Source organism: Myotis nattereri (assembly GCF_964212035.1).
Source record: "Myotis nattereri genome assembly, chromosome: 2".
NCBI classification, from domain to species: domain Eukaryota; kingdom Metazoa; phylum Chordata; class Mammalia; order Chiroptera; family Vespertilionidae; genus Myotis; species Myotis nattereri.
Window position 1 is genome coordinate 8406188 of NC_138076.1, and position 24881 is coordinate 8431068.

Genomic DNA, 24881 nt, shown 5'->3' on the forward strand with positions numbered 1-24881 from the left:
ATCTACCCCCAGCTCGCCCCCCTCGGCTGCTAATTTTTTTTTCCTTAACTTCTTTAAAACTGATCTTGAATGCATACATCCCTCAAACGCAGCTCCCTAATCCTATGGAATAATTCAACTCGTGAATGCACTTGGAGCCCTGGGTGACCGCTTTATAAGGCAGCCCCTCGGCGCTGGGAGGCGGCAGTCTACCTGGGACCCTGAAAGGGGCGCACGAGGCGGAGATCCGACGGGTGGACGGCGCCGCGCCCCCGCCTCTCCAGGGCGCGCTCTCACCAGGATGTCAGACAAGCTCAAGGAACGCAGAGTGAGTCGCTGGGGCTGGACGGCTCTTGCGCTCTGATGGTGGGGCACTGACCCCCCAGCGGCCACCTGGCTGGGCCGAGGGCAGGGACGTGACCACGCGTGACTTCTCCTGTAAAGCAGTTCTGAGTGGTTTGGGAAGGGGAGGAGGAGGGAGGGAGGAGACTCCTGAACCCCCGAGGAGCCCAGGCCTAGTGGTCACCTCCCCACAGTCTTGGCCCTCAGCTCGGGGTGTAGCCCTGCGAGTAGGGAGGCTGGACGGGAGCGCGCCAACACAGTGAAGGAGGGCAGAGCTCATTTTATCCACGTGTGGAGAGGAAGGGACCCCTTGGGGGCGAGCTCCTGGGCAGCACTGGGAGCTGGGAAGCCGGTGGGCGGGAGGATTTCCATGGGGATTTCCACTCCCTGGGTAAAGCCATCGGAAATTCACAAACTTCTGTTCGCAGAGAACCCGCGTTTCCCACAAAGTGATAGAAAAGCGGCGGAGAGACCGGATTAACCGCTGTTTGAACGAGCTGGGCAAGACGGTGCCCATGGCCCTGGCGAAGCAGGTAACGTATGGCAGTGAGAACAGGGAACTAGATGCCGGGGACCCTCTGCTGCCACCCTCGGCCTAGATGCCGGGGTCTGGGGACAGAGAGAGCCCGTACGGGAGCCTCCTTCCCCGCCCGAGCGCCGAGTCCAGGCACCGTGCGCGGTGCACAGCAGCCGCTCGCTAGTCCTCTGCAGATCGCACCGCGCACCGGCCCGAGGCTGGCCTGCGCCTGCGCGCGCTGAGTCCCCTTCTCCCGCTGCAGACCTCCGGGAAGCTGGAGAAGGCGGAGATCCTCGAGATGACCGTCCAGTACCTGCGGGCGCTGCACTCGGCTGACTTTCCCCGGGGAAGGGAAAAAGGTGCGCACGGGCTGGGCCAGGCGAAACCCGGCCGGGAGCGTGCGCCACACAGACCTGGGGGTGGCGGTGGGAGGAAGGCGCGCAGGAGAGGTCTCCTCTCCCGACCGACCCTGCGGAGCGGGCGCGGTGGGTCCTGCAAAGGCTAGCGAACGGGGCTGGGGAGAGGGCGGGGGTGGTTCTGGGCTGGTTGGTTCCGTTGCCTCCTCTCAGGTGGGGAGGGGCAGAGTCAGCCGCTTAAGAGAAAGCAGGCCTCTGGCTTGTTCTTTTCCCTTCTCCAGACTGGGGAGAGGGGAGGCGGACCTCCAGTGGGAACTCTGGCCAGAAAGTGCGGTGGGAGGTGCCTGCACCCGCCTGGGGCTCCCGGCAGGGAAGGGGCCGCTCAGTTTCTTTCCTGTCTATGACTTTCCCGCCCTCCAGCAGAACTGTTAGCAGAGTTTGCCAACTACTTCCACTACGGCTACCACGAGTGCATGAAGAACCTGGTGCATTACCTCACCACCGTGGAGCGCATGGAGACCAAGGACACCAAGTACGCGCGCATCCTCGCCTTCCTGCAGTCCAAGGCCCGCCTGGGCGCCGAGCCCGCCTTCCCGCCGCTGGGGTCGCTCTCGGAGCCGGATTTCTCCTATCAGCTGCACCCAGCGGGGCCCGAGTTCGGGGGCCACAGCCCCGGGGAGGCGTCCGTGTTCCCGCAGGGTGCAGCCCCCGGGCCCTTCCCCTGGCCGCCCGGCGCGGCCCGCAGCCCGGGGCTGCCCTACCTGCCCAGCGCGCCCGTGGCGCTCCCCAGCCCCACGCAGCAGCACAGCCCCTTCCTGGCGCCGGTGCAGGGCCTGGATCGACACTACCTCAACCTGATCGGCCACGCCCACCCCAACGGCCTCAACCTGCACCCGCCCCAGCACCCCCAAGTTCTCTGACACCCGCCGCCCGCCCGCTTTCTCTGGGCACGGGCGCTGCGCTGCTTAGGAGATACTGCGTGTTGTACAGGTGTATATAGCGTGCCGACCAACAGCGGATGGGGAAGGCCAAGAGCAAAGCAAGTCTTCTGAAGGGTCTCCCCCGGCAATAAATGTGTTCTGTTAAAGACCCAAAGAAATGGCTTTCTTTACCTTCTGCTCCTCCACTATCCATCCCTCGGATGTGCCCAGCCAGGGCCAGGGGCTCACAGGGGCTAAGGTGATGGCCCTCAGTAATTTGGGGAGCTTCCCCCCACCCCTGTGCAGTGTGAGGGGGCGGGGGGGGGGAGCTAAGTGGAGGTGTCCTTGGGACTGGATTTTGAGGCTTCCCTGAGGCTGCAGACCCGGCTCCGCCCCACATGCATCTTGGGCATTTGCTCAGGGGAAGGGCAGACATAAGTAACGGGGCTATTGGCTCTCAGATAATTCAGGTCCAAGGACTTGCCCCAAACTGGCTTTGGCAGACTTGCCCAGCTCAGACCGGCCGCCCTTCCTGCCCCACAACAAGGCCCAGGGATGTAGGCGCCCGCTGGTCTGGAGAGTGGTGACACTCAGGCCGCTGAGTGGGCAACAAAATTTACAGCCTTAACACGTCTCTAAGTGCACATAACTTCTGAGGTATGGCTTAAAAACAACATCCAAGGAAGGTTTTTTGTTTCGTTGTGTTTTAACCCCTGCTCCGGAGGGTTTAGAGAAGCTGGCATTGCCTTTTACGCACAGATGGGCTCAGCTTCCAGGGGACTAGGAATCAGGGTGAGAGGCCAGCACGGCTGGGCTAGGAAATGAGCTCTCCAGGGACTGTTTCCTCCGAATACCCCACAATGAGGATCCCCACTCTGTGCCACTGGCTTGGGGTTCAGGTTCTCAGGCCTGGAAGCAAAGGCTTCCCCTCTTCCCCATCCCAGGGGGTGGGCAAGGAGGGGGCTAGACTGTCTAGGGGAGACTTGGCTAGTATCTTTAAGGGATTATGATTTTCAATTCCAGCTGGATCTGCACCTGACCCATAGAACAGGGATACATTTAAAATAGCGAGCTAAGGTCATGTTTTTCTAAGACCTACACAGCAAAGTAAGCCTGGCTGTTGTCTTAGATAAACAGACAGAATTCAATAAGGTGCCCAATCAGCTAAAGTTGTGTTTATGGGGATTTAAATGTTTCCCTTTATTGACCCTTTTCTTTGTTCCATCTTTTCTTTTTGTTCCTGTTGGCTTTGATGCAATTACATAAAGAATTCGAAATTATGTAGCAGGTTCTGTTTCCAGGGGCCATTTAGCTCAACTGTGATGGTCTGTCCGCTCCCAGATTAGCTGGGGGACAATGCTTAGCTGCCTCCGTTCCTGTGGACAGGGTTTAAGGGAGCTCTGACCTGTGCTGTTTACTGAGGTCATGGAAAGGATGACCTGCAATTTGTAAACCATCAGACTTGATTGTACAGACAGGACAAAACAAACTGCCTCATTCCATTCCACTGCCCATACATTGAAACTTAAATGTGTATGTGTTTGTTGTTTTTGTTTGGGGGGGAGGGAATTATAAACTTTAGAAAAGGCCTTATAAGTGGTTCTTGTCCTGACATGCACTACATGTTGCTGCAGTGCTTATCTAAAAACTGTGATGTGCAAACAAATATCTCCTCCTTTATGAACTGACATAGTTGGAGCATGAAAGTGAGTGTAAGGCCAGGAGGCCCTCTGGATAACAAATATACACTGAGCAATATGGGACGGAAACAAACCAAGCAAAAGGGGAGCCTGCATGGCGCCTATTATTGGAACACATGTCTTACACCCATTTTCCTCAGTGCGGGGTACAGAATCTGGGGAAGGCCTTTCAGGCTTTTCTCCTCCGAGCACTAAGCCCATCTGAATTCCCCTGGCAGTGAAGCATTACAGATATAGTGTTACCCTGGAAATATAAATTATTAATATATTCAGCATTTTTGTCACTTCTCAACTGTTAACCAAATTAGACAAAACTTTCTTTTGCTAAGTAGATTTTCTCTCTGGGATTAGCTCTGGAAATGCACAGGGCCACCACAGTAAGAAACTTTGGTCATTTACATATAATTCTGCAAACTTCCACTGGCCCATGACAGTCTTTGTACCTCGAATGTTGGTATTCTTGATTTTTTTCTTTCTCATTTAACTGTGGAGGATAAAACCCTGCTTTGGATTTACAATGACTTTAGGATAAAAGTCTCCCTCCCCTTCCTTCCCCCTTCCTGTGTGCGTATGTGTGTGTGTGTTGTCCTTTTCTGAAACCTTCATCCAAAGTTCCAGTTCTCTAGGCTTGCCTAAAAATCAAACTTGGAGTAGTTTGACTTTGCAAAAGGTTAAAAATGTCACTACAAAATGGCCTTGATTCAAATCGGAATGAAACTTTAATGTGTCCTTCCTGTACTTTCTCGGACAACACATTACTTCCAGCCTGGCTGTCCCAAGCCCCCCAGCTCCTCCCCCCTCCGCCTGAGTCTCTTAGGCCCAATCCCTCCACTCTTTCTTTTAAGTGAGTTGTATAGTAATGGTTTCCAAGAGAGGCTCAACCAAACCCAGGAATAACAAAAAACAGTGGGTTTGGCTGGAGGTGACCCATTGTGACGCCTCTGAAAGGAGCAACCTCTTGTTTCTTGGGCTTCATCCTTGAGTGGGCAAGAAGAAAAATAATCATCCCATGAAATCAAAGGTTTTCTCCAGGGGCTTGAGGAACAAAGCTGATGGCTGTGCTCTGGGTGTGTCCTGTGGCTCTGCAGGGCGAGAAGCAGGCACTTCCAGGCACTCCGGCCACAGGCCGAAAGGGCGGTAATACAGAGCTCACTTGTGCTTCCAAGCGTATTGAACAAACACAGCGCGCATATCGCTGGGGCCTCCTTTCTAGGCTGCGAGATGCCAGGCAAGGAAGGTGGAGGAGCAGCTATGTAAGTGCCTACCTGACTCCCCACAAGTATGGATCCCCAGAAACCTGGGGATGGATATCTGCGCAGAGTAACACACCAAGAAACGGAAGGCGACAGGGGCATGCAGTTAGGAGCCCAATAAATATGCTTGTGGAACGAATGGTGCTGGGCTTCTTAGAATCCCGCATCTCCCCTAGATCTCTTGTTTCTGGCCTCTGTTCCCTCCCGACTTCAGCAGAGACTAGAAAGTACTCGTGCAGCCACCTTGTCATCTGTTGAATAATGTGCACATTCTGAGGAGTTGTCAGCGGGAGCAGTGACCCTGCTTCTCCCTGCAACATCCACCTGTGTTCTGAGCAGGAGACGATGCTTGGCCTGCATGGTTAAGGTGCAGGCCCACCGAAATGTAGACCCCAACTGTAGGATGTGAATTCAGAACTAGCCTGAGGGGGGCTCTGATCCTTTCACATGGGAAAGATCCAAGACTGGGCTGATTCCACCCTCTTTTCCGCCACCCTGGTTGTTCAGACTGTGGCTTCTGCAGCCAGAATGCCTGGATTTGTACCAGCCCGGTTGTGTACTAGCTGTGTGCCACTGCTGAGGCAAATTGCTGAGCCTCTTCACGTCTGTTTCAACATCCATAAAATGGAGCTATTAAAAGCACATTTACCTGATAAGGTTGCTACGAGGATTAAGTGAACTGGTACATTCAAAGCACTCTAGACAGTGCTTGAGCCACAGTGAATGTTCAATACATGTGAGCTATTATAATTACCTATTCCTTCCTCCCTTCTCCCAAAGAGTCAGATCCTTGGAGCCACCTCAAACTAAAAATCAAAATTCGAAGGCAGATCATGAAAAAATTGTAAACCTCAGGGCTTGTTCTTACACCCCAAGGCTTGTTCTGGAACACGTCAGTATTCCTCCTTTAGGGCAAGTGGGGTTGGGAACTCTAACTTCTTCCCCCGGTCAATTCATCCTCCAAGTGATGGCTGGTAGTCTGTTACTGTGGAAGGCTATCTCTCCTTTCTTTCCCATACAGGAACCTGGCCACATGTTATCTGGCAATAGCTCACATACCTGCACTCCTACATTCTCTCTCCAATGCCTATTCATACACAAATCTTGGCCATCGCAAATTCTGTACTGAAACATGGAGTAAATAAACTAATTCAGTATTTACTAATGGTACTTCCTATGGCAGCTTCGGCTTCATGCTCTTCTCAGCTTTCTCCCAACTTCCCCCCACTTGGGTCCTTTTATCTGTTCCATTCATCAGCTGGCTGCTCCGCTCAGGGCTCCAGACCCAAGCCTTGGTGTAGGTCCGTGGTCGGCAAACCACGGCTCGTGAGCCACATGCGGCTCTTTGGCCCCTTGAGTGTGGCTCTTCCACAAAATACCACGTGCGGGCGCCCACGTACAGTGCGATTGAAACTTCGTGGCCCATGTGCAGAAGTCGGTATTTTGTGGAAGAGCTGGTATTTTGTGGAAGAGCCACACTCAAGAGGTCAAAGAGCCGCATGTGGCTCGCGAGCCGCGGTTTTCCGAGTTGCAGTTTGCCGACCACTGGTGTAGGTGAAACTCAGCTGCAGACGTCCAACTCCGGAGCCTGTTCCCTAAGTCTCACTCCCTTTCCACTTGGCCTTCAGCTCTGATTTTAACTCATTTTCTGATTGCTCGGCTCCAGACATCTGATCCCCCATGTACCTGGGACCTGGTGTAGGGATTTATCCATGTAAATGTATGTGTCCCAGGTGGACAGAGATCACTGCAGCAATAACTCTTAGCATCTCTCAGCAGCCCTCCTCTATCCCTCAGCTACCTGATTGGGTGTTTAGAAGGCAGACCAGGCAAGCTTACCTCTGCCCCTTCCTCTCTGGGTGTGAACCTGACCACAGGAAGCAAGCAAGAGTTCTCTCTGGGCTGCTGGGGAGATTTCCAGCTTCCTGTGCTTTTTACGGGTGAGTTTAATCTGACATGAAATGCTGCAATCTCACTCTCTCTGCAGATTGAAGTCACAGCCCCCAAACAGTCACAAAATAGACATTTTTATCTCCATCTGACACCTACATCTGTAATGATTCTAGGCACTGACAGGAGAAAAAATGACTTTATTTATCGAATACCCTGAAACCCCAGGACCTGGGTGCCTACATATGTGCAGCTGGGAGGAAGACACAGGCATTTGCCTGCATGCATCAGGCGGCACAGGTCCAGGACTGTCTGCATGTATGTGTGCACAGGATGCCTGCCAGTATACACGTGTGTGCACATGATGGACAAACTGGGGCCAAGTAAAGAGCCGCCCACAGAAAAGAATTGCTAGGTTAGAGCTGTAGAGACCCAACTATTTCTAGCTCACTTGGAAGATAAGCAGCAGTCTTGATGAAGGTCTGCAAATCTGTCCCATTATAATCTTGGCCAAAGCCTCTCCCTGGTAGGAAGAGCTGAAGCAGAGCATTCGGGAGGCAACAGACAGTGTTATGGGGCCGGGGGAGATAGGAAGTTACCCAACCATAGAAGAGGCCAGTGGGAACTTGGAGCAGGAACTCTGGGATGAGCAATAGAGAGAAGGTGCCAGGTGAAAGGACCTCAAGAGAAATGGGCACCTTGGCACCTTTTGCTCTCTCTATTCCCAACTAGCCTCATTTATTATGTGTAGCTTAAAAACAAGAGTCAATAAAATATAGTACTTAAAGCTGTATGACTATAATGAAACATTCTTACTACTATATTTCTGGAAGCCCTAGAACTGGCAAATTAGAACTGAATAATAATTATTCTGAAACTGAACCCGAGGCTGATGATGGCCCAAATATATGTGGTGAGAGAGGCTGCAGGGGAAGGCATTTCATTGCTGTTTCATGAATTCTAGAAGGAAGAAGTTGGGCTAAGAATTTCTTAAACTATAACTGAAAGTAGAAAGGTAATTTCTAAAACCTACTGGAGGTAGGACTTTATACCTGTTTCCTTGGTATAAAAAGAACACTCACCAGTGAGACCACATTGCCAAAGCTTTCCAATTATGTATGACAGGAAGAGACACCGGAAGGCTGAACGTGCTTTGGGTTGGATAATGGGGTTTGGGAAACAGTAATGCCCAGAAAGCAGCAAATGACTTTCTATGAGGACAGTCCTGTAGGGACTAACCAAGCGGTGGCGCTAAGAGGATATATGATGGACTTATGTTTGCACCTGGTGGAGGTTTGGGGCTTCAGGTGTGGGCTGTGGTTTGCAAGCTTCTTCCAAAAAGGATTTGTGGTCTATTTTTCCATCTAACTTCTGGCCATATTTTGACAGGACCTGATAAACCTCATTGTCATAAAGGAGGACTTGGCTGAGCTTAAGAGCTGACCTGAATCCTGGGGAGGAAACGTAGCCACTACTATCGACACATAGCTTCTTAAAAGCCCTCTGTAGGATCTTCTAGTCACTCTGGAGCTAACAGGAAAGAAAGTTATTGGACAAACTCCTCCTTCCCCAATAGCTATATCAAAACATAAATGTTTCCTCACCTTCTCTCCTTCTTTCTCTACCTGCCCCCTCTCATCCTGATCACCAGCCTTTTTCTCTCTCTTATAGGATAGGCTCCAGTTGCACTGAAGGATTCTTTTGGGGCCCTTAATCGAGGCAAAGCCACCCACTGCAATGGAAAGGAGACCACTGTGGTCTTATTTCCAGATCTACCCTCACTCCAGGTAGACTCAACCTGTCACTCCTTGATTCACCACTATCCCTTGACCAGCCTCTCTCCCTTCTCCAAAGCTCCACATCCAAACAGGCACCATCTTGTTGATTTTGCCTCCTATCTATTGAATTCTTTCATTTCTATCTATTTTGCCACAGACCAGGCTACCAATGTCCCTTTTCAGCTTCCTACCAATTATCCAGCCTCCATTTTGCTTCTTCTTCGAATTCATTTTCAATATAGCAGCAAGGGTGGTTTTTTCCTACAACAAATCTGAAAGGCCTCTGTTTAGAATTATTCAATGCCTGCCCATTACTCTTAGGACAAAGACCAAGTTCTTTTTCAGGTCTTCCCACTGCATACTTCTCAGGCCTAGTCGTCAATACTACCCAAGATGCACATCAGTCATACTGAGAGTTTGTCCAAAGTCATATAACTGTATTCTGGCAGAGCTAGGATTTGAACTATAATATGTTTGCTTCCAAGTCCAGTGCCCTTTCTCCTATGCAACAGCTGCCATAATCAGGAATATTTTCACACTTTATTAGAACTGTATGGTTTGGATCCAAGTGTAGGAATACTCTCCTTTACCTCCAGGACCTCCAAATTGGGCAGTTGGATGTCCCAAAATACAGTCTCTAAAATTCAGGTTAAAAAAATAACTTTCACAAACTAATGACAGAAGCAATATATGCTCATTGTAGAAAGCTGGAAACACAATGAAGAGTACGAAGAGGATACAAAAGCGCCTACAATCCCACCATCTAGATATCAGCTCTAAGATTCTGGGTGTGTTCCCTTAAAACCTTCTATGCACACACTAATTTTAAAATAAGTTTTAAATAGCTAATCCATGCATATGGTATAAAATGTTAGAAGTACGAAGGGTTCATGGTGAGGAGTCCCCCCTCTCCTTCTGCCCCAGCCACCCAGTGCCCCTCCTAGGGAACAACCACCATTTCCAGTTTTCAAATGTATCCTTTGAAAGTCCTGGCATACACGTAAACTGAGTAATTTTTAACCTCTCCTTTAAAAACATGGGCCATGGTCAGAGTAAGCACAAGCACATATCTCATTCTCTTTAGTCTCTAGAGCAGACTCACCTCCCACCTCCTTCCGGCACTTCAGTCATATTCATGCAGGTTGATGCAGAGGCCAGCCAAAGCCGCCTTCAAGTCTGCCCTGCTGGTCAATGCGGCTGGTGTGAGAGGGATCAAGTTCCTGAAATCTTCTGAGATCATCCCGGAACTGCCCTGCCTAAGAGAAGAATCGGAAGCATTGGATGCGAGTCTCTTTAGCGGGGCTGCACGTGTTGCAGGACGTGTGCTGTTACATCACCGCTCTCGTACAACGCCCTTCCAGTAAATTCAGCCTTCCTGCATAGTAAGGGTCACTGGGTCTAACTAACTTCCCTATTCTGACCCTTACAATTCTGTCTTCCAAAATACTTGTCATTGCCTAAACTTGCCAAGCTCTCCCTTGCCTTGGCATATGCTCTTTCCTGTCTTCTAGAAATGCATTCCACCATCATTCCAATAGCCTCACCTCTCTTCCTTACCTGGCAAATCCCATCTTCCCCTGTATGACGTAGCCACCGGCTCTTTTGGAAAGCTTTCTCTGATACCCGCATCTTCCTACCCCTTCTCCCCCCCCAATATCATCAGGCACTTCTCTGTGTTACTCATTACATCTGTGTAAACCCCTACTATCCATTTGACAAACACCTATGAAGTGCCTATACATGCCAGGGACTGAGGAAATGATTTCCTGATAGCAGTCATACAGTCACATGGGGAAGCAATTATTAATGTCTGATAAATGCTAAAAAGAAACATTCTGGGTGCTGGGGGTGGGGGCAGGGAAAGAGTCCAGAGCAGAGCCTCCCAACTGGTCCAAAGGAGGCAGAGAAAGTGGCATTTCAGCTGATACCTGAAGGCAGTGTAGGAATTAACCAGGTGAATTGGGGAATAAAAGGAAGGAGGACAGTTTCAGGTAGAAAATATGCTGCATGAAGGCTCAACAGCAGGCAACAGGAACTTGTGAGAAATCAATGGCTTCTGTATGGCCAGGGAATTGTTTTAAGACTTAATCAGAAGAAAGACCATTCTGGTTTCGGTGGGGAGAGGAGGAGAACTGGGGAGAGGGGGACCTGTGTTTGTAACCTTTACATAGGATTTCCCTATAAAGAGTTGAAGCCCAGCCTGGCTGGTGGCGTGGTTCAGTGGTTGAGCTTTGACCTAGGAACCAGGAGGTCCCAGTTGGATTCCCAGTTATGTGACAAGCACGTATCTCATTCTCCTTAGTCTCTAGAGCAGACTCACCTCCCACCTCCTTCTGGCACTTCAGTCATATTCATGCAGGTTGATGCACAGGCCAGTCAAAGCTAAATTTTATTTTTAAAAAATAAAATATAAATATAAAATAAAATATATTTTATTGATTTTTTTATTTATTAAGCATATTTATTAAGCAAACACTAATCTCCAAACTTAACAGATGACAAGTACTACCTACAGTGTGGAAGCAACCCAAAGAGCCAACCACAGGTGGAGTGTCGTAGACAGCCACCAAAATGGATCTTTAAGGCAATGCTTGATGTAGAAATAAATAGTGGTTTCAATAGTGGGTAGTATGTATGTGTACAATAAAGATCTGATAGAGACAAACATGGCCCAATTGTATTACTAAATTGTGACAGAATTATGAATGTTAGAGAAGAGACTAAAGATAATAAAATACTCAATAAAAACAATGCTTTTTACAAATCTTCCTATATAATAAAGAGCTAATATGCGAATTAGACCAGATAGCGGAGCAACCTTCCCGAATGACCAGTGGGCAGGAGGCGGGGCCTTGTGAAGGCCTACCCTTGCACAAATTTCATGCATCGGGCCTCTAAGTTTACTATAAAATTAAACAAAGATATAGGAAACCACATAAACCAAATACTGGTTTAATGATTGATTTTTAAGGGGAATACCCTTGTAATTACCACGCAGATCACCAAGCAGAACTTTGCCATCTCCTGTAGCCTCAGCTAAGTAAACACTAAGTAACTAAGTAACCACTATCCAGACTTTTACAGTAATCACTTCCTGGGATTTGTAAAAAACAAAACAAAAGTGTCACCCAAATGTGCAGCCCTGGACAATATCGTTTAGTTTGTGTCTTGCTTATTTAAAAATGCTTGATATGTCTTTTAAATCTCTTTTAATCTATAGATTTTCCCCTCCATCCCTTTCATTTTCTTACAACTTCTTACCCTTCTGGCTCCTCAAAATCTATTTCCACAGCAGTCTGCATGGCCTGTTAAATGGAATTTAGATCATATTTTCCTTCTCCACTAATTTCTTCAAAAACCTCTCATTACTGCGATAAAATCCAAACCACTTACCACCGTCAGCAAGACTCTGTGCTCCAGGCTCTTGTCAACTCCTCCAACCTTCTGTTCTCCTCCTGGATCTATGCACCAACCACCTGGTCTCCCCGCAGTGCTCACGCCGCCCTCTAGGGGCTTCAAACACTCTGCCCCACTGCACTCCTCACGCTAGTCCCCAGGCATCAGCAATACCTTCCTGGACCACCTACTTCACTCAGACTGTCCCTCCCTCACTCACTAAATACCTGGTGATGAAAATCTGTTGTTTTTCAAATTAAAATGACATTGAGGTACCACCTCACACCTGAGAGAATGGCTACTAGTACCATCAATAAATCAACAAATAACAAGTGCTGGGGAGCATGTGGAGATAAAAGAACCCTAATACACTGCTGGTGGTTTTCGCCCTTCAAATTACTTACCATAATTATTTTAAATTGTGGTAAATACACAGAAAATAAAATTTACCTTTAAGGTAACCACCCTAAAGTGTACAGTTTTGTGTCATTCAGTACACTTTCATTGCTGTGTAACTATCTCCAGAACTTACTAAAACTCTGTCCCCATTAAACAATTCCCCATTCTTGCCCTAGCCAGTCTGGTTCAGTGGCTAGAGCATCCGCCTTCAGACTGAAACCCAGGTTTGATTCTGGTCAAGGGCATGCACCTCGGTTGTAGGCTCAATCCCTGGCCCTGGTCACAAGCAACACGATTCTACTTTCTGTCTCTATGAAATGACTATTCTAGCCATCTCATGAAAGCGAGATCAGTCAATATTTGTCCTTTTGTGTCCGGCTTATTTCCATGTTGTAGCATGCCAGAATTTCCTTTCTTTTTAAGGCTGAGTAGTTCCGTTACATGTACGTACTACATTTTGTTTATTCATTCATCTGTTGATGGGTACTTACTTGGGTTGCTTTCACCTTTGGCTTGTGTGAAAAAAATGCTGCTATGAACTTGGGTTACAAATGTCTGTTCAAGTCCCTGCTTTCAATTCTTTTGGGTATATACCCGAAAGCTGAACTGCTGGGTCATATGGTAATTCTATTTTTAATTTTGTGGAGAATCACATACTGTTTTCCATGGCACCTACATCATTTTCCATTCCCACCAGCAATGCACAGGCTTGCAATTTCTCCACAATCTCACCAGTACTTGTTAGTCTGTTTTTGCTGTTTGTTTAATAATTGCCATCCTAAGGGGTGTGAAGTAGTGCCTCACTGTGGGTTTGATTTGCATTTCTCTAATGGTTAGTGATGCTGAGTATCTTCTCCTGTGCTTATTTTTGTATCTTTGGAGAAATGTCTACTCAAGTTCTTTGCCTATTTCTAGATTGGGTTTTTTTTGTTGTTGTTGAGTTATAGGAGTTCTTTATATATTCTGGATATTAACCCTTTATCAGACATATGATTTTCAAACACTTTCTCCCATTCCTTGGGTTTCTTTTCACTCTGTTGCTGTGTCCTTTCAGGCACAAAAGTTTTAAATTTTGATGAAGCCAAATTTATCTATTTTTTATTGTTGTCTGTGTTTTTGATGCCATAGCCAACAAATAACTTATAATTTTTAATTATATTAATCATCTGAATGTTTTATATCACAAATGTCTATCCTAATAGACTGTAATTTACACAAAGGCAGAAACCTCTGTTTTTTTATGTTTTTAAAGAAATTGATTTTAAAGAGAGAGGAAAAGAGAGGGAGCGAGAGATAGAAACATCAGTGAGAGAGAAACATCCATCAGCTGCATCCTGCATACCCCCCACTGGGGATCGAACCCACAACCCAGGCATGTGCCCTGACTGGGAATCAAATAGCAACCTTTTGGTGCATGAGTCGATACTCAACCACTGAGCCATACCGGCTGGGCAGAAACCTCTGTTTTGCTCACATTTCTATCCCCACTGCTTTCACTGGGGCTAGTGACTGGATGTTCCATTATATATTTATAATCTGATGAATGCATATGTTCTGATGTTTTTAACTTGTGATATAGAATGGTACCCTATTAACTAGTACAGTTTTGAAAAATACTGATAATAACTGTGATTTCTATGTAGTATATAATTGTCTTTAGCATGAAAATTCACTCAATTATGGCACATAATTTATATCAAACCACATGTAAAGTTTCAAGAAGTATTTAGAAAATATTAAATACAACAGAAACTATATCAATGGCTTATTTTGAAAGCATATTATTTTTTTCAGATCAAAGCTTTACAGATCATGCCCTGGCTGGTGTGGCTCAGTTGGTTGAGCTTTGTCCCATGCACCGAGAGGTCCTGGTTCAATTCCTGGTCAGGGCACATGCCTGGGTTGCAGGCTTGATCCCCAGTAGGGCACATAAAGGAAGCAGCCAATCGATGTTTCTCTCTCTCATCGATGTTTCACCCTCTCTCTCCCTCTACCTTCCTCTTTCTCTAAAATCAATAAAAGCATATTCAAAAAACTTTACAGATCAAAATGAAATGACTAGAAACCCACCTTCCAGGTTTCAGTCAATCCATTTCAGATCTAATTAACTTCATGATATATTTCTTCATTCTTCATTGGTAGTTTCTCCAAAGTGGCATAGACTGCTCCTTACATCAAATGAGGGGTACAGCCCCTTGCACTAATCTGAGTGTTAGCCCAGATAAACTGCTAAAAATAGCCTTCCCCTCCTTTCTTATTTTGTAAATATTCTAGAGAAATTTAACAAGTATTCATCTGTCTCTTAGATCAAGCAAATTTACAAGGGAGTCTCTAATTCCCTTAGTACTTGTAGGCTTCTGGGAACTGTAATTGAATAGGGCCTGTATTGTCAACTGTGAAACAGCAGGGGGAGCTCATGAGGTTTTTAAAGCAGCTATTACCAGCCACTGGCTCCCTCCAAAAAAACAGTGCATTAACTATAAACTGAACAGTACCACAGAGGAACCCAAACAAGGAGAAAAGAAAGCAAAAAAAAAATCATAAAAAATAGAATGTCTTCCAATGAAAAGTAATAATGGCTAAAATCAACTGTAAAATAAAGGACTGATAGAAACTAACACTTAAACCTTCAAACCCAAGTCTCAGACTATCCTTACCCTAAGCTCAGCGTATCCTGGGTGCCCAAGACCCCATCACTGCTCTGAACCCTTAACCATCTTTCTTATGTGTCAAGTTTCTAGGCAGCTGGATTCAAAATGATCATGCTTACATTTTCTAAACATGTTTTTAAAATATTCTGTGAAATTCTCTTTGGAGAACAGCTTAAATTGTATTTTTAAAAAAATGGGTTGTAAACCACAGAATAATGAAAGAATATATGTAATACAGGCCTGGCTCATTGTAAAGAGTGAGGGGAACCAGGAAGTTTTGGGGTTAGGATAAGAAGTGACTCCTGTGAGCACAGGAGTGAAATGAGAAGATGAACAGAAAAGCATTTCCTATTTGGGAGAAATCACAAGTGGCGTTGGTACAACTTGTGCTGTCCTGTGACCTTCCCCGAGCAACAGGAATTAATCTTTAGCATTAACAAGCTGCATACTGCTCTTTATCCTTTGTCATTACTTGTCATTTAAATATATCATCAATGAGAGCATGTAAATACGCAAAGTACAAAGAAGAAAAAAACCCCGATTTTATAAAAATCAACTGCTAACCTTTTCAGGTATATTCTTCACTCTGTTCTGTGTGTATACAATATGTTTACACATTGAGATTATACTTTCATCCTACCAGGTAAATTGTGGAGACAAAAACTTGAGAGTATCCTGGGGCGGCTCAGAGGGAATGTGACCAGGGAGGGGGACTAATGAGGCTTCCGCTGCATCTGTAAACTTTTTCAAGAAAAGAGCTGAAGCAAATACAGCGAAATGTGAATTAAGATCTATTGCACCTGGGTAGTAGGTAAACAAGTGTTTGCTATATTACTCTCTATTCTTCTGTAGATGCTTTATAGCTTCCAAAGGAAGGAAAGGCTAGGCTTGTGTTATGACCTAGCCTGGGGCATGTGTGTGGCAGTTTCCCCATTGCTGGGGTCTCTGTTTGCGGCAGTCTTCTTGCTGGGAGTATTGATACTTCTGGCTTTTCATTAATTGCTCTTCACAGAGCTCAAGAGACCTCTAATAGAGAGTTAAAAAGACTGACAACTCTCTCCTACAGAGAAAGGTACAATCATTTAAGACCCCTCCTTCCTTCGTCAGTAACAAAGTTTCAACTGTCCCAGTGTCGCCGGAGAGCCCTGCACACCTGGCGGCCATGAACACTGAACAGGAAGCGGTAACACAAGCATTTGAAGCTGCGTTTTCTCTTTGCCGTCACATCCCTAAGTGATGGATCTTTCGGAGGATGAAAGTTTTGATTCAGTGGCTCAGATATGACACAAATGGATGTAAATTCATGACTTTTGGTGCCTGTTGCCTGGAGGTTTGCTAGAGCTGGAGCGCTGTCGGCACACAAACACCACTGAGGCCAGAAAGCTCAGCCTCCTGTGCATGGCACACGCCAGCGTGCTCTTCCAGGGCCCGAGCTAAGGCTCTCGGCGACAAGGTCTCTTGACTTCATCTGGGGCCAAGACTATCTTATCTGCCTTTTTACAACTCAGATGATGGAACCAAACTCTTGGAGGGCTTTGACAGCTCAGCCTAGGTAATTTGTCCTTCTGGAAAACTGCTGAAAGGCACCCAAATATAGGAAAATCCACTCTTAAAATAGTATCACATAAAAGGGAGTATGTGATGAGATTCTAAAACATAATCGTGTGGATTCCCATGTGGGTTGTGGAGCCTACTTTTCAAACTTTCACATGGTACTATAGCTTTTAGTGACACCTCCCTTAAGTACTCAAAAGACACTAACCATTGTAAGGCTCTATCTAATACGGCAAGACAAGTCATGCCGATGCCAAGTTTTTAGTTGATGGTCCAGAAGAAGGAAGGAGAAAAATATTACAAAGAAAATCTCCTTGAATATCCAAAAGACTTGACAGTCAGGAATCATGGAAAGCTTTATCAGAACTGTGGAAACAACCTGTAAAGTTTTCAGTGAAAACGGAAGTGAGGAATTTGGTTCCCATTCATTAAGGCTATTGTAGTCAACCAAGACAGGGTCTCATTTTCCCCTCTCATTCGAGGAGCGATCTTGGCGGAGGAGAGCATGACCAGTGATTGGGCAGTGGTGACACAGTGTGAGGAGGCCTCGGCCTGGAGATGGGGATCACAGAGATGGAGACTTTGAAAGAACTCCTACCTCTGGGCCCACCCCTACACTGAATGTGTGGCCTGAAAATGAGGATCTGGCAGCAACTTCCTGCCAACTTAAAAAGAAAAGAAAGGGGAAAAGTCCCCCTCCTGCCTTCCTCCCCTCCCCCCAAGAAGGCCAGCATCTTTCCCCAAAGATCATGGACATGGAACACACAGCCTGGGCATGGGTGTGGGCGGGCAGGCTCCACAGCCTGGTGCTGTCACGGCCAGGGCCGCCTAGCAGGTTCAAGGGGAGGTGGCCCATTCCTCCAGGACCTGGAAGAGCTGTCAGGGGCACAGCCAAGTGCACCGGATAAAGAGGTTGAGAAAACATGGTGCCCCTTAATGAGTTACTTCTGTGCTTGGGTAACCTCAGGGCTGCTTCAGGAGGCTGGTGACAAAAAACTTCCAAGGCCATTGTAAGGAGAAAGGCAGGCCCTTTCCACCCTTTTGGGTACTAAAAAGAAGGCCTTTGGGAGTCTTCCTGAGAGATGTGGATTTTAAGGGCGACCTTCGGTCATACAGAACTAATCAAGTGAAAACAATAAGAAAATGAGCCTGACAGTCAGCAAGTATCTGAGGACTTTATAAAAAAGAATTAGAAATGGACAAATTCACTGGGAGCTGCCAGGGATCGAATCTGCAAGGTGGCATTGTGTGGCCGGGATTAAATTATTTATTCATTGTTAATTTATTTATTTATGTATGTGCAAATGACCTTGCTGCTGCAGGTGCTCGGCGCCTCTCAAAGGGCCAGGATTTTTAGATCCAGGCCCAGAATGTTGGTCCATTTAACTCATTCTTTCCTTAAGGCGATCAGCACTGACTTTTATCTGAGGAGCTGGAGGGGGACCGGCTGTGCTCAGAGAGAGCTGCAGGACCAGAGCAGCCCAGAGGACCCAAGGATTTCACTTCATTCAAGATTCTGGGGAAGGCTCCACGCAGTTTAATGTCCACCAAATTAGCAAATGAATGCTTATGTCAATATGTGAAAAAATCCCTGCGTAGTCTAAACAGATAAAAGGCCTCTGGGGAAACTCCAGAAAATGCAGGCTCCTTTTATTTCCCTTTTTAGTTAATTTAATTTAATTTTTAAAAGGTCACAGCACTTCCAGAGTTTGACGAAAACCCACAGAAGTACAAAAATAAAAAAGGTCTAATAGATACTTGATCCAGTACATGCTTGAGATAGACTCAGGGGTGACTACTGGAAGAAATGAGGAGACTTTATCAGCCATTCTCTGTACCATGTTTATTATTTAATTAGGGGCCCAGTGCTCAAATTTGTGCACCTTGAAAGGAACTGTGGGCCACAAGGCTGCAGTGGGCACAGGGGCGGGTCTCGGCCCATCCTCTGTGCCCCCGCCTGGCCCCCTCCTGCTGTGGCCCTTTTTCCCCTGTCTGCCCGCTCAGGAAGGTGGAGAAGCCCTGAGGGGTGATCGGGCCAGCAGCCGCCGCTTGCACCCGCTGACAGCACTGAGCAATTGGGACTGGCGCCAGGCACCAGCAGCAGGTGCTAGCGCCCAGTGGGACCACGGAACGCAGAAGCAAAGAATTTTCAGTAACCACTAGAGCAGCTGTGGGCAAACTACAGCCCGCGGGCCGGATCCAGCCCATTTGAAATGAATACAACTAAAAAAAAAAAAAAAAAAAAGACCGTACCCTTTTATGTAATGATGTTTACTTTGAATTTATATTAGTTCACACAAACACTCCATCCACGCTTTTGTTCCGGCCCTCCGGTCCAGTTTAAGAGCCCATTGTGGCCCTCGAGTCAAAAAGTTTGCCGAGGAACCAAGATGGCGGCATAGGTTAACGCCAGAGTTTGCTGCCTCGTACAACCACTTCAAAAATACAACTAAAAGACAGAATGGACATCATCCAGAACCACAGGAAGGCTGGCTGAGTGGAAGTTCTACAACTAGGAGGAAAGAGAATAACATACCGAGACTCAGAGGAGGCGCAGTGCTGAAGTCAAATACTAAGGTGCGGAGGTGCGCGGAGCGGGCTGGTGGCTGAGGGCGCGGTTGTCTTTTCCAATCTAGAGGGAGTCTCAGATTCTGAGCTCCAGATCTGGGCGAGTCTCTAGGGACCCAGACTCAAACGGGAGAAGTGGGACTGTCTGGCATCGGTTGGAACTCGAAGGCAGCTTTCTCTCCGAGGTTTGCAGCAGTTGCTGGGACTCTGAGAGGCAGAGCCCCCGGGACGGGACTAAGAGCAGCCATAACTGCTTGCTCCACCTGCCCTGTTGATCCCCTCCGGCCCGCCCTGCCCAAGCCCTGCACAGAGCCATTTGCCGGATAGCCTCAGGCAAAGGCTAGATTAGCACCTCCCTAGAGGACAGAAGTTCTCTCACTGCAGACACAGCTGATTCTCACAGACACTTGGCCTGAGGGCAAATCCCCCCCAGTATTAACTACAACAATCAAGGCTTAACTACAACAAGACTGTGCACAAAGACCACTAGGGGGTGCACCAAGAAAACATAAAAAAATGCGGAGACAAAGAAACAGGACGCAAATGTCAGAAATGGAAGATATAGAGCTCAAAACCACACTTTTAAGGTCTTTCAATAATTTTCTAAAAACTGCCAATAAATGTAGTGAGATCCTCAAGAAATCTAATGAGACCCTTGATGTTGTGATAAAGAACCAACTAGATATTAAGCATACACTGACTGAAATAAAGAATATTATACAGACTCCCAACAGCAGACCAGAGGAGCGCAAGAATCAAGTCAAAGATTTGAAATGCGAAGAAGCAAAAAACACCCAACCGGAAAAGCAAAATGAAAAAAGAACCCGAAAATACGAAGATAGTGTAAGGAGCCTCTGGGACAGCTTCAAGCGTACCAACATCAGAATTATAGGGGTGCCAGAAGATGAGAGAGAGCAAGACATTGAAAACCTATTTGAAGAAATAATAACAGAAAACTTCCCTCACCTGGTGAAAGAAATGGACTTACAGGTCCAAGAAGCACAGAGAACCCCAAACAAAAGGAATCCAAAGAGGACCACACCAAGACACATCATAATTAAAATGCCAAGAGCAAAAGACAAAGAGAGAATCTTAAAAGCAGCAAGAGAAAGAAACTCAGTTACCTACAAGGGAATACCCATACGACTGTCAGCTGATTTCTCAACAGAAACTTTGCAGGCCAGAAGGGAGTGGCAAGAAATATTCAAAGTGATGAATACCAAGAACCTACAACCAAGATTACTTTATCCAGCAAAGCTATCATTCAGAACGGAAGGTCAGATAAAGAGCTTCACAGATAAGGAAAAGCTAAAGGAGTTCATCACTACCAAACCAGTATTATATGAAATGCTGAAAGGTATCCTTTAAGAAGAGGAAGAAGAAGAGAAAGGTAAAGTACAAATTATGAACAACAAATATGCATCTATCAACAAGTGAATAAATAATCTGATGAACAGAATAAACTGGTGATTATAATAGAATCAGGGACATAGAAAGGGAATGGACTGACTATTCTTGGGGGGGAAGGGGTGTGGGAGATGCGAGAAGAGACTGGACAAAACTCGTGCACCTATGGATGAGGACAGTGAGTGGGGAGTGAGGGCGGAGGGTGGGGCGGGAACTGGGAGGAGGGGAGTTATGGGGGGAAAAAAGAGGAACAAATGTAATAATCTGAACAATAAAGATTTAATTTAAAAAAAAAAAAGTTTGCCCACCCCTGCACTAGAGGCTTGCTCCGATGACAGCGACTGGTGCCCCACCTTGGTCTGGAGTCCCCACTCACCTGCTCCACCATCCCGCCGCTGCCAATGCTTGCCATGTTCCATGCTCTGCCGCCTGCTGCCAACACCCACCATGTTCTGTGCGTGCCCTTTGGTGGTCAGCGCACGTCATAGTGACTGGTTGTTTGGTTGTTCAGTTGTTCCGCCTTGGTTTACTTGCATATAAGGGTTTTATATATATAGATAGTATCCTGCCCAAATGGAAAAGCAAAAAATCCACCTTTAAACTCTCACATAGGCCTAAGGCATGCAAACAAATAATTATTCTGTATGTACAGCAACAGAGTTTGGAGAAGAAATCAATCGTGATATTATTTCCTCTAAGGTTAGGCAAATAATGATCATTGCAAATGGCCATCCTGCACAGCTGCTGACCCCGCACAGTGCGGGTGTCAGACTGGACCTCTAGAGGAAGTGAACACAGAATTCAGCGGGGTGGGGGCGGGGGGGGGATTCAGACAAGAAGCCCCACATATGGAGCCAGCAACCTCGTGTCAGTGAGTCTCCTTAAGGGGAAAGACCCGCTTACTGTGCAAAGATGACAGCCGAAGACGCCGGGGGAGGACCTTTCTACTACACTGGTAAGGATGCTAAGCAAATGATTTCCTGGGAGATGCTGCGTTTCTTAAAATATAGCTGATCCCAAGGTATATTCAAAACCTCTTTAACTGCACAGAGGTAAGCATTGCCCAAAAGGGGTGGAAAAGTAAAAAAGAAAGAAAAGAAAAAAAACAAAGGAAATGTCTTCAAATATAAGAGCAATATTTTATTTTTCATATTCAGATATTCTTGGTCCCTAAAATATAATAGATTGGCACCCAAGTAGTAAATAAACTAGTAAGTTCTAAAGGAGAGAAAAATATAGAGGACTTTTCTATATTGCTGAACATCATTAATTTATTCTCCACTATTGTGAAAGTTGTATTTTTGACACTAAATACCAAACTGCCTAAAGAAGAAAAACTCCAAGAAAAGTTTCTCTCCTCATGAATTTTTTAAAAAATATATATTTTATTGACTTTTTACAGAGAGGAAGGGAGAGGGATAGAAAGTTAGAAACATCGATGAGAGAGAAACAACGATCAGCTGCCTCCTGCACACCCGCCACTGAAGATGTGCTTGCAACCAAGGTACATGCCCTTGACCGGAATCGAACCTGGGACCCTTTAGTCCACAGGCCGACACTCTATCCACTGAGCCAAACCAGTTAGGGCCTCATGAATTTTCTTGAACTTACCTCAAAGTAAAGGGATAGTCAGTCTAAAATAACAATATAAATTAAAGCCTCATAAAATTATGAATTCCTGAGATAAGTTTTCAACTTCTGAATCTGTAATTAATTTTTGTATGCTAAAGTTCCATTTTGTTTGTGGCACACCACAATATAATATCTGCCTGCTTTGAATAGGAATGTAAAAGCACTTTAATTTACTTAGGTTTTCATTCATAATGTGGAGAGTGCTGTATTGGAAGTACTAGGAGCTATGTATTTAATTTTCCCCATAATGAATAGATGCTTATCGTCTGCCCCATACTTCTATGTAAGTAGAGAGGGCGCTCTGCCTTACTCAGGGTGGGACTTCCAGCACTTAGAACATGCCTGGTGTACAGTGCATGCTCAGTCACTCTGTGTTGGCTCACTGATGGCTTCTTTCCCACCTTTCAGCTTCAAAACACATCCTGACCCATGGATATCGCCAGATGACCCAGCACCTTTTCACCTTCGCACATATACTAGCCATTCATAGAGTATCAGTTGCAATCTTTGAGTCTTTTGCTCTTTCCAAGTTGGGATGGGGTGGGAATTAGGGTGTCTGCTATGAAAATCGAGTGTATCATAACCTCAAAGCTTGTAGACCTCGGAGGTGGAAGAAACCTTGGACACACTTCTCTGCCCCACCCAGGACCCCAGGAAGTGGGTCTCTCCCTAACAGCTGCATCACTGCAGCTTCTGTGACTCCGGGCTTCCACCTGGGTTTGTCAATGAAAGATGCAGGAGACAGAAGGCTGGAAGCTGTTGCTCTGCCTTGGAGCCGTGATTTGGCCAATGGCGGTCAGCTTCCATTGGGTGGTCCCCCTTTCCCACTGTGGGTGACTCCCGTCTACAGCTCCACTGAGCTCCTTGAACAGCACTGCCTCCTTCACTATATCAGGCCTGATGGTAAGGCCGTCCCCCTGGGGCTAGTTCACTGGTGCCTCAACAATCCTGGTAGACTCCCTCAATCTTGCTCACACCTCTCAAAGTAGTTCCTTCATTCAATACTCTTCACAATCCTTACCGACATTCCCTACTTTTTTCCTGCTGGGATGCTAAGGCAAAGACCACATGGTCCAACTGCCCATCTTATGCAGCGGTTTACCCATTTCCAGCATTCCAAGGAGCTACTCCACTTACAGACGGTTCTATTTATTTAAACGTTACTCCTTTTTTCAGAGGCAGGGAAGATCTGCTTCCCATGAAATCCTGCTCCGTCTACGGAGCACACAGAATAAGCTCCTCTTTCCGCTACCCAACAGCTCTGTAAATATTTCAACCCCGCTGTCCTGCCTCCCCCAGGTCCTCTCTTCCCCAAGCTAAATGCATTCAATTCATTTTTTACTTTACATATCTCCTGCCCCATCTAAGTGCCTGGAGACTAGGGAGTGAAGAAATACAATAAATTTACAGGCATGAGTGATGGGGTAAAGGAACCAGGAAGGAAGAACTTGCCTACTTCTGACATCATCCCTGGGGCTGATTTGTCAACTTCTCATTACATATTTTTTACTGCTATCTCCACTTAAACTTATATATCACTTGGTCTATTCGTTTTGGGCATTTTTACTGTGGTAAAATAAATATAACATAAAATTCACCATTTTTAAGTGTACAATTCACTGGCATTAAGTACACTCACAATGTTATACAACCACCACCACTATCCATTTACAAAACTTTTCCATCATCCCTAAGAGAATTCTGCAATTCCCCATTCTCCTCTCCTCCCAGAACCTGGTAATCTCTCTTTCTCTGTAACTTGCTATCTTAGGTACCCATATAAGTGGAAGCATGCAATACTTGTCCTTTTGTTTCTAGCTTATCTCACTGAGCATGCCTTCATAGTTCATCCATGTTGCAGCATGTATCAGAATCTCACTCCAAGAGAGATAGAAACATCGATGAGAGAGAATCATTGATCAGCTGCCTCCTGCACGCCCCACACTGGTGAGCAAGTCCGCAACCCGGGCATATGCCCTGACTGGGAATTGAACTGTAACCTCCTGGTTCATAGGTTGCCGCTTAACCACTGAGCCACACCAGCCAGGCTCTCACTCCTTTTTACTGGGTAATATTCCATTGTATTCACATACCACATTTTCCTTATCCATTCATTTGCTGATGGATACTATTATGAATAATGCTGTTATGAACACTGATATATAAATACCTGTTTGAGTGCCCACTTCCAATTCTTTTGGGTATATACCTAGGAATGGAATTACTGGGCCATATGTAAATTCTACCTTTAATTTTTTGAAGAACCACCAAACTGTTTTCCACAGTGGCTCTATGATTTTACATTCCTAGTAGCAATGCATGAGAGTTCCAATTTGTCCACATTCTCACCAACACTTGTTATTTTCTGCATTTTTTTAAATTATAACCATCCTAATAGTGTAAAAATTTCTTTCTACAAAGTGGTTTTATTGAGGTAACTGATATACAACAAACAGCACATATTTAAAGTATATAATTCAATAAGTTTTGACATATGTATATACCTGTGAAACCATCATCATAATCAAGATTATTACTA

General features: G+C 46.1%; 1 protein-coding gene across 2 annotated transcripts; it reads left to right on the top strand.

The window, feature by feature from the left end:
* Nucleotides 1-280: 280 nt before the first annotated feature.
* On the top strand, nucleotides 281-2114 carry HELT (helt bHLH transcription factor; the record flags this gene model as incomplete). 2 transcript variants are annotated; one of them, XM_081084618.1, is made up of 4 exons in its annotated part: nucleotides 281-307; nucleotides 750-854; nucleotides 1101-1197; nucleotides 1615-2114. In XM_081084618.1, 4 exons carry the CDS (start codon nucleotides 281-283, stop codon nucleotides 2112-2114), a joined length of 729 nt encoding a protein of 242 aa, XP_080940744.1. The 2 variants fall into 2 exon arrangements, with proteins under 2 accessions (XP_080940744.1, XP_080940745.1); XM_081084619.1 differs by having other exon boundaries at nucleotides 1618-2114.
* Between the last annotated feature and the right edge of the window lie 22767 nt (nucleotides 2115-24881).